The sequence below is a fragment of the Macrotis lagotis genome, chromosome X (assembly GCF_037893015.1).
Source record: "Macrotis lagotis isolate mMagLag1 chromosome X, bilby.v1.9.chrom.fasta, whole genome shotgun sequence".
Lineage (NCBI taxonomy): Eukaryota > Metazoa > Chordata > Mammalia > Peramelemorphia > Peramelidae > Macrotis > Macrotis lagotis.
This window is the reverse complement of record NC_133666.1, coordinates 305,858,531-305,873,439: the sequence shown is the minus strand read 5'-3', so window position 1 is coordinate 305,873,439 and position 14,909 is coordinate 305,858,531. Positions and strand designations below refer to the sequence as shown.

At 36.2% G+C, this 14,909-nt stretch overlaps 1 protein-coding gene across 1 annotated transcript in view; it reads left to right on the top strand.

Annotated features, from left to right (window-relative positions):
* The window catches only part of LOC141503380 (tetraspanin-36-like), a 54,684-nt gene that overhangs the window by 18,862 nt on the left and 20,913 nt on the right, over positions 1-14,909 (top strand). The window contains exon 2 of the mRNA XM_074208615.1: positions 14,562-14,753. Coding sequence (XP_074064716.1) covers positions 14,562-14,753 — 192 coding nt within the window. The remainder of the gene's footprint in view (positions 1-14,561; positions 14,754-14,909) is intronic.

The following is a 14,909-nucleotide window of genomic DNA, read 5'->3' as shown; positions in this document are numbered from 1 at the left end:
CTCCCTAGATTTCTGTTTCCTGACTAGTATATATTCCTCCTGCTCTAAATTCTTGTATTGGAAGTCCTTTTCCCCATTTGTCTCAGTCCTTGGATTTCAACCTTCTACTGACACTTTGTAGGTAGGGTATGGCAGAAAGAACAATGGATTTAGGAGTAGGAAGGATCTGAATTTGAATTCAGGATCCATTTCCTGCTAGTTACATCAAGCTGGGCAACTACTGAACTCTCTTATCCTGAGTTTGTTCATTTCTAAAATGAAGAAAATAATATTTCCACAGACTGCCTTATAGCTTTGTGAAAAAGAAAAGAAAGCACTCCTTACCCAAAAGGGAAGATTGTGGACATTCTTCAAGGTTTAGTGGAGTGATGGTCAAACTCAGGAGATCTTTAGGTCAGATGACAAGATGACAGAGAGAGAGATGGAGATTGAGAGAGAGAGAGAGAGAGAGAGAGAGAGAGAGAGAGAGATAATTGGTAAATCTGAAAAAAAAAAACAGAAATCTTAAATGCTTTGAAACTCTTTCCTAGAATAATAAAGAAGTGATAATTTCTCCCTCTTTCCAAACTATCCTACTTAGGAAATTTCCATGATTGTCTCTTTTCACTTCTCCATGAATGCATTTATTCATTTATATACAATATAAATTATTAAATCTCATTTATATTTATTCAGTGTGTCTCATTTTATACAAAAGATAAATGAAAGCCTGAGTTTTTTAGTTAAATTAGATAAATTAAGTAGCCTTTTAAAATTGTTTTACACAGTCTACCACAGTGTTTCTTCAGGTATCCTGTTTTTCTTATATGTTAGAAACAACATTTGATTTACAAAAAGTTTATTTATACCCAATAAGACCTAAAAGATAGAATGGGGAATCTCAAAGGCTATCTACTTCAACCTCTTTATTTTACAAATGAGGAAACTTAAGATCTGGATGGTTGAAGTAATTTGTCCAAAATCACATGTATGGTAAATAAGAACTGAGATTTGCAGCCATGTCCTCCTCCTCCCTAGGCAGTATATCCATTGTATCATCCACCTTTAGTGTCCACCTGGTTCACCCAACCCTCATTTTTGACTCCAAGAAACTGTAACATGTACAGCAACCAAACCCTGATAAACCATCTTAGCTGATGGATTTAACCTTGTAGAAGGTTACTGAGGTACCTTAATCCTATCAGTGAGTTGGTGTGGGGTCGGAATAAGAAAGAATTGTCTAACCAAAAGCAAGTAAAGACCTCCCCAGGTAGAATGGGAAGATAAAAACAATTTGTTCAATGTCCCTGAAAATAGCTGAAGCAAGTGCTGTGAAATGACTAGAGCTTGGTCAAGTATTAAAGACATAAAGATCATCCATTGTATCCAGGGCTTTACCAGTCATCCTGAATTTTGTCTTGCCCCACTGAATTTTGATGACTCTAGGAGAGAATGAGGCTGATGACTTTGCACGAATCTGCCTCACTTAAATCTAAATCAAACACAAGTCAAAGTATTACCTGTGATGTCATTGGAACTCTTCAAAAATGAAGTACAAACAACAATATCCATTATAACAACTATGCATGTTGTATAAAAAAAGGGTGCACTTCTTTTTTATTCAACTATATGTTCTCCATACCTTCACCTACATCAACTGTTCTCAATATAATCAGCAAGCATTAAATATCATCCATGTGCAAGAAATGGTGCTCTGCACCAAAGATATAAAAATATACACAGACATCCTGCCTTCAAAAAGCTTCTATTCTTCCTTTGAAAAATCCCTAAAAGGCAGAACTTGTGACTGCCTCATTTACTTGATGTAGTCCTGGTAACAGTATCATTTAAATATAGATGCTGAATAATGTATTTTATTCATTTTTTGTTTTTTTATGAGAGGAAGATTCTTTTTGGTTCAATCTTGAATTCTCATAATTCATCAATGCAAAAGTACCCTCCAATAATTCAGATAGCAGAGTTGCCTGGGCACTGAAGAGTTAGGGCCTAGGGTCTTAGTGTCATTATAAACTAGAGTCAGGTATTCCCAACTCCAAGACACTCTATTCACCTCACTAGTATTCTGTTTAATGTTTATTGAATGAATGAATGATGTATCTCATAGACTACATGAATGAAAAGAGCATATTTAGAAAAATCAGAGAATCATATTCTCTCCGGTGACAGTTTTCCTTCAAGTCTCTTGCTCAAACATAGAAAAACTTATGTAAATGAAAAGAGCAAATTTAGATAAGCTCACAGAGTCATTTCCCTTAAGAACAGCTTTCCTTCCTCCCTCAAGTCTCTTATTCATACATGGTGTTCCTTATCAATCATGTGGTTCTTTCAGGTCAGTTTTCTCTGCAGAGAAACCTCTACTCTAGGAATTTACTGACAATTTATCTTATTCAATCTAAACTTATAACAACATATAGAGGCAAAATAATATAGATAATGTGAAATAATTAATAGGTTAGTGCCTAGCAAACTTAAATTCTATTTTTTTTTCAATTTTTTGCAGAAACAATATAAAACTGAAAATAAAATAATAGTAGAAATTCTTAAGCTTGGGTTTGTGAACTTGTTTTTTTTTTTTAGGTTTTTGCAAGGCAAACAGGGTTAAGTGGCTTGCCCAAGGCCACACAGCTAGGTAATTATTAAGTGTCTGAGATCGGATTTGAATCCAGGTACTCCTGACTCCAGGGCCGGTGCTTTATCCACTACGCCACCTAGCCGCCCCAATGTGAACTTGTTTTTAAAAATATTTTGATAACTGTAAATTCAATATAATTGGTTTTGGTAATCAAATGAGAAGGGTCCCTGGATTGTCCCAAGAATCAATAACATACACAAAAGAAATTATGAACTTCTGCTCTAAACCCTGGTTCACCTAATATACATGAGTTAGAGATGTAGGCAGGGAAGCAAATCAGTCCAACAAAGGAGTTGGACTAGGAATACATCAGATAAAATGTAAAGTTTTTTGCAGCAATAAACTGCAGACAAAAGAAGTGAAAAAAACAATTCTCTTCCCTAGTCTCCAGAAGTTGAAGAAAAGGCAGTGACTTCTCTAATCTTGTTCTGCCAAGCCTGGGATGAAGGGTAGGGGCAGAGCATGGATTCTTTTAGATTTTTAGTTTTTCTAAATCAAAGAGTCTAATGCTGTTTTGAGTCATTGGATGAATGAAAAGCATTCATTTCTTGTTTCATCTATCTATATCATATGACCATCTTTTAGGATCAGGGAATGTATATTATCCATGGTGAACTTCTTAGTCAAAATAGTTAGTACATTATTGGATATTCCATGACCAGGAATAATGATCCAATATCATGTTCTTTTCTCAAGGTTACTTTAAAAATGTTTTATTTGTAATGAGAGTTAAACATTCTGAAATGCATTTTTAATTATTATTAATTCTTTTGCTATATAAATAGAACAAGTAAAATTTATTTCCTGCTCAAGTGGTTGAAACAATGAACACTTATACTTTGTTTTTCATGCTTCCTGCTGATCTGGGAAGGTGCTCAGTTTTAGTTTACAGTTTCACTGTAAATTCCTTAAGGGAAGTTTCAAGTGGGGCAAATTCCTGCTAAACAAAACACTTGCAACTTAATATGCCTCTTTTGTTGAAGCTAGTTTTAGATTTTATTAGTCTGAGTATAAAGGTGTGGGAAAGATTAATGTGTCTAACATTTGACAGCTTTAATTCAATTAATTCCTAGATTTTGTTGCTACTTAAACTTTATGCTCAAATATATTTCATACATTTAGTCATGTTTTTTGTTTAAAATGTTAAAAGCAGAGATTTAAAAATGTTTTGAAAAAATTAATTGCACATGTCATTTTATTGTTTAAAATTAGTTATGTACCCATTTAGCTTCCTAAAGTAGACTAGATGGAGTGGAAATAACTTGAGACTTGGAATCAGAAAATTTTCTTCAGTTCAATTCCCTTTCTGCCTCACTCACTCACTTAGCTATGTTGGGGGGCGGGGAAGAGACTAGAGGAGAAGTGTCATTTCACTTTTGTAGCTTATTTCAAAATCTGTAAGATGGTGTTAAGAAAAGCACAGCCTGAGTTATGGTGAGGATCTAATGAGATAATTCCATCTGTAAAATGCTTCTTCAGTCACAAAGAAATGTCAATTCAAGTGCGCTATTAAGAGCTTTAATCTTTACCAAGAGCTAAAGAGAAAGTTCAGAGAGTAATCAGAGCAATTGCAGAGAAAGAAAAGACATGTCTGGCTTGAGCATCCTCCTTAAGATGGAGGGTCTGGGAGGAACCAACCAATTGGAGAGAGAGGCCACAAGGAACCAGGGGCTAATGGGAGGAATCTTGGGCTGCATAAAGTTTCAGGTTAAAGAGGTTTCTGTAGAGAAGGTCAGGAGATTCAGGAGTGGGGTCTGGAGAGGGGTAAATATATGAAAACTGGTTTATTGTGTAAATCTGAGCTATTATTGTCATCAGCATTGTTACTTTTTTTTGAAACACCATGGCCAGTGAATAACAAGCAGCAAAATTTTCATATGGTAGAAGCTGAAACAAGTGATTTTGGATTCCCATAGCACCATATCGATTTCAAAGAACTTTTACATATAGTATTTCATTTGATCCTTACAAAAATCCTTTGAGGCAGTTAGGGCAGGAATAAGAGGCAATGGTATTATAGTGGAAAGGACTACCAGACTTGGAGTCAGGAGAGAACCTAGTTTGAATTTCTTTTCCATTAGAAGTTGTGTGCAAATGGTTGTTTGTCATATCTGACTTTTTGTTAACTTGAGTTTGAGGGCTTTTTTTGGCAAAGATCCTGAAGTAGTTTGCCATTTCCTTCCCATTTTATAAATGAGAAAATTGAAGCAAACAGGGTTAACTGGCTTGCCTGAGGTCACATAGCTGGTAAATATCTGAGTCCAAATTCAAATTCAGGTCCTCCTGAGTCAGGGTTGGCACTCTATCCACTATGCCACCTAGTTGCCCCATGTGTGGATATGGGCAAGTTACTTAATCTCTGTGGATCTGTTTCCTTATCTGTTAAAAATGAATATAATATCTGTAGTGCCTCCCTCACAGTGTTGTGATAATCAAAAGAGACAAAAATAAACCTTAAACCTCACAAAATTTTAATGGGTTCTCTCAATGTCAGTTTTGTTATTAAAAAGGTAACAAGTTCTAACCTTAACATTACAGATCCTTCAAAGAGACCTTTAGAAAAAGTCCCCTAGCTAAATGTATCTCATCAACATAATTTCCATGGTGCTGGAAATTCTGCTACTAGAAATTCATTCCTGTGAATTGTCTTTCCAAGAATTGACTCTTGAAATAAAAATTTTCTAGAGAGGATTAAGCCTTGGGAATGGGCCTCCTCCTAATAGGAGAGGAAAGAGATGATTATTAAACCCAAGAGAAGTGATGAAATCAAGAAGAGAACATAGAAAGAAAGGAGCATACTCACAGTTTAATGGATGAAACATAGATGAAAATTCCTCAAAGAAGGCAAAGGAACAGTAAAATAGGAGAACTAAGAGACCCTGAGATCATGAAAATCCTAAGGAAGATATAAGCATCCAGTAGGCGCTAACCAACAGTGTCAAATTCTACAAGACAAGAAAGATGAACTGAGAAAATGCCATTAAATTGGACAATTTATGGGGCAGCTAGGTGGTGCAGTGGATAACGCACCTGTCCAAGAGTTGGGAGGACTTGAGACATTTGCTAACGGTATGACCCTGGGCAAGCCACTTAATGCTGATTGCCTTTCAAAAAAAAGGAAAAAGAAAAAGCTTTGATAATTTAAAAATCATTGCTAACCAGTGATAACAGTTTTTTTTTTAATCTGAGAAAGAGGGATGCAGAAAACTTTTATCAAATTCATGTTTTTGCTTAGAGTTGACTCTGGAAAGCATTAATAGCCCCTTTTACAGATGAATTTGTGAGATTTTCAGAAAATTACACTAGATGAATCATGGGCTCTTAAGTTTCTTCAGGACTCTCTAAGCTTGATGTAGAACAGAGGCTACCACTGGTCTTAGGCAATTCTTTCTGAATTTCTAAATGTATTGCCACCATCCCACTATTATATTGGCTCAAAAACAACTTCTAAAAGGTAATATATTGGTAATATACTTCCTTATAATCCAGAATACCCATTTTTACCCTCAAGACAAGATTTTTCTTTTTAAAAAGTAGTAAATCTTTTTTTTTTCAGGTTTTTGCAAGGCAAATGGAGTTAAGTGGCTTGCCCAAGGCCACACAGCTAGGTAATTTTAAGTGTCTGAGACTGGATTTTGAACCCAGGTACTCCTGACTCCAAGGCCGGTGCTTTATCCACTACGCCACCTAGCCTCCCCCAAAAGTAGTGAATCTTAAAGAAAGGGGAAAAAATTAATTGAAAACTATGAGCCTGGGGCAGATAGGTGAGAAAAGAGAATTCATTTTTCAGTCAATGGATTGGGGAATTTTTTTCATGAAGTGGGAAAGGTGTCTTGAAAGTAGTACATTGAAAGGAAGGATTTCCATAAGCAATTATGGAGGGAGAAGGAAGGAAAGAAAGGAAGGAAGAATCCATTCTAGATACAGAGTTACAGAGATAGAGCAAGAAGAGGGGATGGTAAGAAGCATATTTGGCAGAAAAACAGACTATTAAGAGGAATCAAGTGAGAAAAGTAGAGGTAAATTGGAGGCAAACTCTAGAGTCAGTTGATGTATGCCTTTTACAAATAAAGAGATTAAAAAAAACAGGCTCTTACTGGGATCTCCAAGGCCTTCTGGTCCACCCTCTCAATTTCAGTAACCTGGGGTAAGCCACAAACCTTCTGGCCTCCATTTCCTCATCTTTATTATTAGAAGACTGGACTAAATGATCTTTAAAAGCTGCCTTTTATCTCTAAATAGGGACAGCTAGGTGGTATGGTGAATAAAGCACCAGTCCTCGAGTGAGAATGATCTGAGGTCAAATCTGGCCACTGGACCCAGCTAGCTCCAGAGGAGAAAGTGAAGCTGGTGACATCACACAATACCCTTCACTCAAATTCAATTCATGTGCATTTCATGACATCATCTCACTAATGTCATGGTTTTCTTTGAAAAGGAAGAACAAATGACAATCTTTAAATTCCTTGTTTCTTGTCAGTTTGGCTAATGACAAATATTGGAGAAGAAATTGATGGAAAGCAAAACAATTAGGAGTCTATTCAGATGGTTAGAAGAGAGAATCCAGACTAGATAAGGACCAGAATTAGAGTTATAACTCTGAGAAAAGAGGATAAATATAAGAGGCATTGGGAGGCAGAATGGACAAGACTTGTGAACTGATTGTATATGTGAGAGGGAAACAGGAAATGAGAGAGGAGTCAAAGATAACTGGGTTTATATATCTTGGATGAGTGGTGTTGTCCTTAAGAGAGAGAGACAGAGACAGAGACAGCGACAGAGACAGACAGACAGAGAGAGAGAGAGAGAGAGAGAGAGAGAGAGAGACAGAGAGGAAAACTTGGAAGAAGAGAAGGTTTAAGAAAATAACTAGAGTTTTGAACATCTTGATTTTGTGATATCAACAGGATTGAGGATATTCATCTAGAGATGTCACTCAACAGTTTTTGATTAGAAAGTAGAATTCAAAAGAAAAATTAACTCTCCATGTATAAGTAGCCTAACATGATAATTGAAATGCATTAAAATGGATGACCTATGTTCATAAGAATATAACAAAAAGAGGAGGACTGTGTCCAAGGACACATCCTTGGATTGATGCCCACACTTGGGAAGAAAAGGATAGTTACAGAACAAATACTGAGAAGATATTGTCTGGCGTATAGGAAGAAAACCAAGATAGAGGAATGTCACAACAATTAATAGAGAAGAAAGGTTCCTAAATGGAGAGTTACTTGCAAAAAGGACACTGGATTTAGAGATCATTGCTGTTCAATCGTTTCTGAATCTTGTCCAACTCCTTGTGACTCCATTTGGGGTTTTCTTGGCAAAGATGCTGGAGTGGCTTACCATTTCCTTCTCCAGGTCATTTGACAGATAAGGAATTGAGGCCCCCGGGGTTAAGTGCTTTGCCAAGGTCACAGAGTTAGGAAGTATATGAGGCCAGATTTGAACTAAGAAAGATCCTGACTCCAAGTCTGGCACACTATGTACTATGGCACCACCTAGCTTGCCCAGATTTAGAGAGGACCCACATTCAGATCTTAGCTTAGCCACAACCTGTGTAGTCTTAGGTAAGTCACTTCTCCTCATAGTTATAACTGAAAGGTTTAAAAGAGTCAGAAAGGAGTAGAATTCATTTTATGTAACAAATGAGTTCTTCCAAATAACAAGTGCTACTCATACTTTTTTGTTATATCAGAATACTTTCCCACTATAACAATGCCTCACCATAAATCTTTATTTCTGATTTATCTTCAGTTAATAGTGGGTCCTCAGTTTCTCAAAGTGCAAAAAGGGAGAATTTTGGATTAGATGAAATTGAAGGTTTCTTCCATCAAATCTGGTCCTTTGGGTCTATATTTATATAATTGCTGCAAATGGAATTTTCAATGGGGATGTTTCTAATTTAGCACTAGCATTACTTGGTAGGCCTTTTAATGCATGTTGAATTGAATTAAAAAATTGTTCTTTATAGAGCATGAAAACAAGCACAATATCATGAGTCACTTTCATGGTGCCATTCCAATCTTAATAACACAGGCATATAATTAATAAGGAAAAAAGGAGGAACAGACAATTAGGACAATTTATGTAGGACTGATCTCCATGACAACTGAAAAGAAGGATATTTTTCTTAAGTTCCAATAGGGTATAAATTACTTTTATTTCCTGCTTCATTAGATACCAGAAAGAACTTCACTAATGAAACAAAAACATTTGAAGAGTTCTACAGCTTAGCTTTCAGTTTGTTTCTCTAAAGTCTGAATTCTCCAGTCTCAAAAGTAGAATTAGTGGAATCTTCAAAATAGTATGCAATTTTATTTTGGAAAAAAAAAAAGAGTCATGTGTGGGTCTCTGGTGGAATTTTCCCCAACATCATATCCATAGTGGAACCTAAGTCTCCAGCAACCTTCCTCTTGTCCTTATATCACATTTAAGTAGTATATATATTACAATTATGTGTATATTTATCTTAACCTCTCTACTGGAATGTAAGATTCATTGAAAGGCAATATCCCACAATGAGAGGCAGTATTCCACAATGGGAGGCAGCTAGATGGCTCCAAAGAGAATAGAACACAGAGCCTGGAGTCAGGAAGACCTGAGTTCAAGCTGGACTCCAAACCTTGGGCAAGTCACTTAGCCCTGTTTGCCTCAGTTCCCTCATCTGTCATATTGAACTGGAGAAGAAACTGCCCAACACTTCAGTATCTTTTCCAAGAAAATCCCAAAAGTCTCAAAGAGTTGAACATTAATTTACAATGACTGGACACCAACAAGTAGGCATTTAATTAGATGATGGACATATGATTGGGGGAGAGGGAGGCAGAAGACTTAAAAGTCAGAATGAACTTGCTTTCAATCTTTAAATACTTAATATCTGTGTGACTATACAAAGATCTAACCTCTCCCTGCCTCTCAGTTGCTTTAGCTGTAAAGTAAAGGGGTTGGATTCAATGGTAATTGAAGGGGTCCCTTCCAGCTCTAAATCTAGATTGCAATGACTACTGCTTTTGGTCTTTCAATTCCCAGAGCCTTGCAAAGGAGTACTACACATAGGTATTTCCTAAATGTTGATTTGTCTTGAATTTTATGTGTTGAAATTAACAAGTCCCTCCAGCTAACATACTATTTATACCTAAATTGGTTAAATAAGTCCTTAAATTAAGTAAAATCCTTTAACTTGGTTAAGTAAATTTTAAAATGGTGCTTTCCTAAGACTATTTTGAGGGGTAGAGAAGACAGATGGAAGGCAATCCTGGTTAAACCTTTGCTCAGGGTCATACAACTAGTAAGTGTCTGAAACCAGATTTAAACTCAGATCCTCTTGACTCCAGGGCTGATTTTGAAATTTCAGATTGATTGTTGTGAATGTATTTCTCCTTTTCTCCCATTTAACTTTTCATTTCCATTTCTAGAAATCTTGCATCAGTGGTTATTAGTTCCTCAATTCTAATAGTAAGAAATCTCCAATGTCTTGCTATATGAGTTTAACCTCCCACTTTCAGTAATATTTAATATGTGAAAAATCCAATTTGTGGGAGATGGTTTGCAATAATTTTTAAAACCATAGAGAAGATGATTATTACATCTATTTTGGGAACATGCAAATTATCTAGAATCTATTTCACTTCCACATTTTTTTTCAGTAGCAGAAGGTTCTGCTTTTTCTATCTGCTAGAAATTTATGTTTTATTTCTGCCACTTTTGACTGTTTCTGCAAAAATTCCCTATACTTTGCATCCCTAACCAAAAAATATCCATAACTCTAGAATGATATATCTACTAAAATTGCCAGGTACAGTGTGGGGAAAATACTCTTGGGGCATTTAAGTTTGATCTTTTAGATAGCTTGAAATGGAGACAGCTTGAGTAATTTCCTCAGGGCTGATACTTCTGATATGTCACCTAGTTATGTGAAGTTTATAGTATGGCTATTCTTTAAGTCTTAAAGAGACAGTAAAGTGTACTTCATTCAGAGAATGAAGTACACTATTCCCACCCCTATTCCTAATAATAATTTTGATTTAAATATCAGAATCTTTTCTTCATATTACACATTCTGGTCCATTGAAACCTTTCTGGCAATCTTTATTTCTCATTTGTTTTCAGTTAGTGGTAGCTACTAATGCTTTAATTTTTCTTGCTCCAGAATATATCAAGTAAGTTTGTAATCTGCAAATATCCAAGTAGATATATAGTAAAGGTACCTCAAATATAATTCAATTCAACAAACCAAACTTCACTCTGATTTCCTTTCTTCTGGAAAGTTAGATTCTACTCTGGAGCCATCCTGGGCTCCAATAGGTAGACTTTCATCTTATTTGGCTTGAATGCAGGCCTTCACTTCACTTCCAGGACATCTCCAGACCATACTGATGAATGCATACTATCTCCTCCCTCCTTTCCAGGGCCACTTTATGCATGGTCTTCCCCTATTAGAATGTAATTTCCTTGAGTGCAGAGTCTGTCTTACTTCCTTAATAAGTATTCCTCATGCTTCTTTACTAGTAATTAGAGTTATACAAATATTTTATCTGCCTATCTATATCATTCATTCTCTCTACCTCTCTGTGTCTCTATCTCTGTCTCTCTTCCTCTTTCCTTCTGCCTCCCTCTCCCCCAATCATAAGTCCATCATCTAATTAAATGCCTACTATGCTGCCAGACTGTGTGCTAAGTTCAGTAGAGAGAAAGGTCATTATTAAAACAGCTGCTACTTGCATTTTGAATTGGGGGGGGGGGGGTCAGGGGACGTGCACCTAAGACAGCAGGATGGTATGAAGTAGAATAGAAAAATCACTGGCTTTAGAGTTGGAGGGTATTGTCCCCTCCTAACTAGGTAACCTTGGAAAGTCATTTTTCTGAGCCTCCATTTCCTCATTTTTCAAATGAGTGACAGGGTGAAAGGGGCTACAATGTCCTACAAGGATCCTTTCCTTGTCAACATTCATCTGTGAACCTATAGAAGGCAGTCGATAATAATAGCATTTATGTAGCACTATGTGTTAAGTTCTTCGCAGTTTTTATCTCATTTGATTCTCACAACAGTCCTGGGAAGTAGGTGTTGCTATAATCCCCATTCTATAGAGGGGTAACTGAGGCAATAGCAGTTAAATGACTTGCCCAAGATCACAGATCTAGGAAGTCTCAGAGGTCAAATTTGAACTCAGATCTTCCTGATTTCAGACACTGTGCCACCACCTAGTTGAAGGAATGAAAAGTAGAACTCCAGAAAAACTGAGATGAGAGAAATTTAAGGAAGGGGAAATCATCATAGCTCCATGAAAGTAGAGAATAAATGTTAATGAGGGTCTCAAAGAAAATGATGAAACATTGGGGTGGCTAGGTGGCACAGTGGATAAAGCACCGGCCCTGGAGTCAGAAGTACCTGGGTTCAAATCCGGTCTCAGACACTTACTATTTACCTAGCTGTGTGGCCTTGGGCAAGCCACTTAACCCCGTTTGCCTTGCAAAAAAAAAAAAGAAAGAAAATGATGAAACATGGAATGATTCCTGCAGAATTCACAAACACACACATACACACAGTAATCACTTAAAAATGCTTATTAACTGACTTTGGACAAGTCAGTTAACCTTTCTGGGCTTAATTTTCTTCATTTCAAAAATAAAGGGTATTGGAATAGATGGTGTCCAAGGTTCCTCCAGCTCTGGTGTTCTGATCCTGATCTGAAGCCCCAAACCTCAAAAAGCGAATCAATGACTAGGACATGCAAAACATGATTTGCTAAAAATCACCAAGATTTGCTCCTAACACTTCAAGTTGTCTTTTAACTAATTAGTTGTATTTATTATAATAGTTGATATTTATATGGAGTTTTAAGATTGCTAAGTGCTTTACAAATATTATCTCATTTTATCATCTATACTCATAACAACCCTGTGAGGAAAATGCTATTATTCATCCTATTTTACAGATGAGGAAATTGAGATAGACAAAGATTATGTGATTTGCCCAAGGTCTCATAAGCCAATAAGAGGTAATATTTGAATTCAGGTCTGTATGATTTCAAGTCTAGTGTTCTTACTGTACTACCTGTGTGCCTTGGTTTACTTGAAGATCTAGTGGGGCTCTCATTAATGAATGGAAGACAGGTGCTCTAAAGGAAACTGATGCTTAATATGTCTTAAAGGTACATATTTAAAATAAATGAATGGTATAACCCCTGTATCTTGAATAAACATTAACATGTACATTAAGAAAGAAATCCAATGTCATAACACCTATGGAATCAACTATAGGGTAACAGTATATGTACTTTACCTTTAAATGACATTAGACTATTTTCAGTAACTCTGTATGGTAGCCAGTACAATATATGATTATTCATATTATACATGCAAAGCAGCTGGGTCTCAGAAAGGCTAAATGATTTGTTCCTGGCCAAAATGTTGGTCAGCTGGTTAACTGACCAGGAATCCTAGCAAGGTTGATCTTCCGTCCCTTAGTCCAGAGTTCTTTCCACTATAAACTATGAGACATTGTACTGCAGTTTTACAATGCAGCTAATGTGATCCTGCAGTATTTACTTTTACTTACCTGTTTTTCCCCCCAATAGTATTTTTTCAGTTACATGTAAAGATAATTTTCAAAATTTGTTTTTATAAGATTTTTTGATTCAAAATTTTCCCTTATCACTCCTCTCCCCAAGACAGCAAACATGTGTGTATATATATACAATAAAGTTAAACATATTTCTATATTAGTCATGCTGTGACAGAAGAATCAGAATAAAAGGGGGAAACCATGAGAAAGAAAAACAAAAAAACACATTTAAAAAGTTAAAATACTTATGTTTCAATCTGCATTCAAATTCCCTGGTTCTTTCTCTGGATGTGGATGGCATTTTCCATCATAAATATTTTAGAATTGTCTTTGATCACTGTGTTGTGGAGAAGAGCCAAGTCTGTTCTAGGTGATCACACAATGTTGCTATAACTTTAGACAATGTTCAGCTCACTTCACTTAGCTTCAATTAATATAAATCTCTTCAGGTTTTTTTCCCTAAAAACCAACTGCTCATCATTTCTTATTGAACAATTCTTAATGGTTTTTAAGGACAGGGCAGATCACTTTCCTTTGGGTTCTATAGGCATTATTAGCCAGGTATGGTAATCCCTACTACTATAAGGCTTAATTTGGTGAATCTCTTCAGATCAGGAGCTCTGAACTGTAGTGGGCTAAGCCAGTGCAGTGGCCATACTAAATTCAAAACTCATATGGTGGGTTCCCCTGGTAAGTGGGGAACCACAAGAATGTTAATGTAGGATTACCTAGCCCAGGTTGGAAATTCAGCAGGTCAAAGCTCCTCAACCAGTCAGTAATGGGATTGGGCCTATGAGTAGCCAGTGTTCTTAGGGAGACCCAATTTCTTTTTTTATTAAGTTTTATTCTTTCTGAGCTAAATGATTTCTTGGAGTCACTACAATACCATCTTACATGCCTAAAGTTAGATGTTTTTGTTTTTTATATTCCCTATTCTTGATTTCTACCTTTGGAGGAGACATAGGCCGAGAATATTAGTCTGTATACTAATCCATAAGGATGGGAAAGAATAGGAAGGGATAAAAGAAGCAATGCCACAAGTTTGTAAATGTGACATTGAAACCACATTTTGGGATCCAACTGAAATGTTTGTTCTCAGATAGCTAAATGGGGAGGAGAGAGAGGTGTTTCTCATGATATATTTTGTTTTTTACATCATAGTAAATTTCTCAATTTAACCCTCCCTTGTAATGTGGGAAAAAACAAAAACAAAGCATTTAATCCAAATAAGCCAACACAGTGACTAAATCTGTAATTCCCCTTTACTTCTCTCCCCAAAGAGAGAGGTGGGTTTTATATTGATAGTTTTATTTTAATAGCATTTGATTAAGTGGGAAAAACAACTGTTGTGTATTTCAGGCTGCAGGAACTACCCTTGGATTTGTGGGAGGACATTTCATCTCATCCTATGAGGACTTTGATGCCTTCTTCAGGGATGAACAGATCCTGTTGCCCGCCATCATTATCATAATAGTTGCTGGGGTGATGTTTTTCCTTGGGGTGACTGGTTGCTTTGTCACTATCAAAGAATCCCAAATTGGTTTGCGATTTGTAAGTATTAATTTGGTGATTTCCTTAATATATACTTTGGAGTTGACTTAGGAGCCTGCTATTAAATGTTTAACAACTAGTTTGGGAGAGTTGGAGAATGTTTTAAAAGGCAATTGGGAATTAGCTTAAAGCTTCTGTCATCTTCCTTTTTCAAGA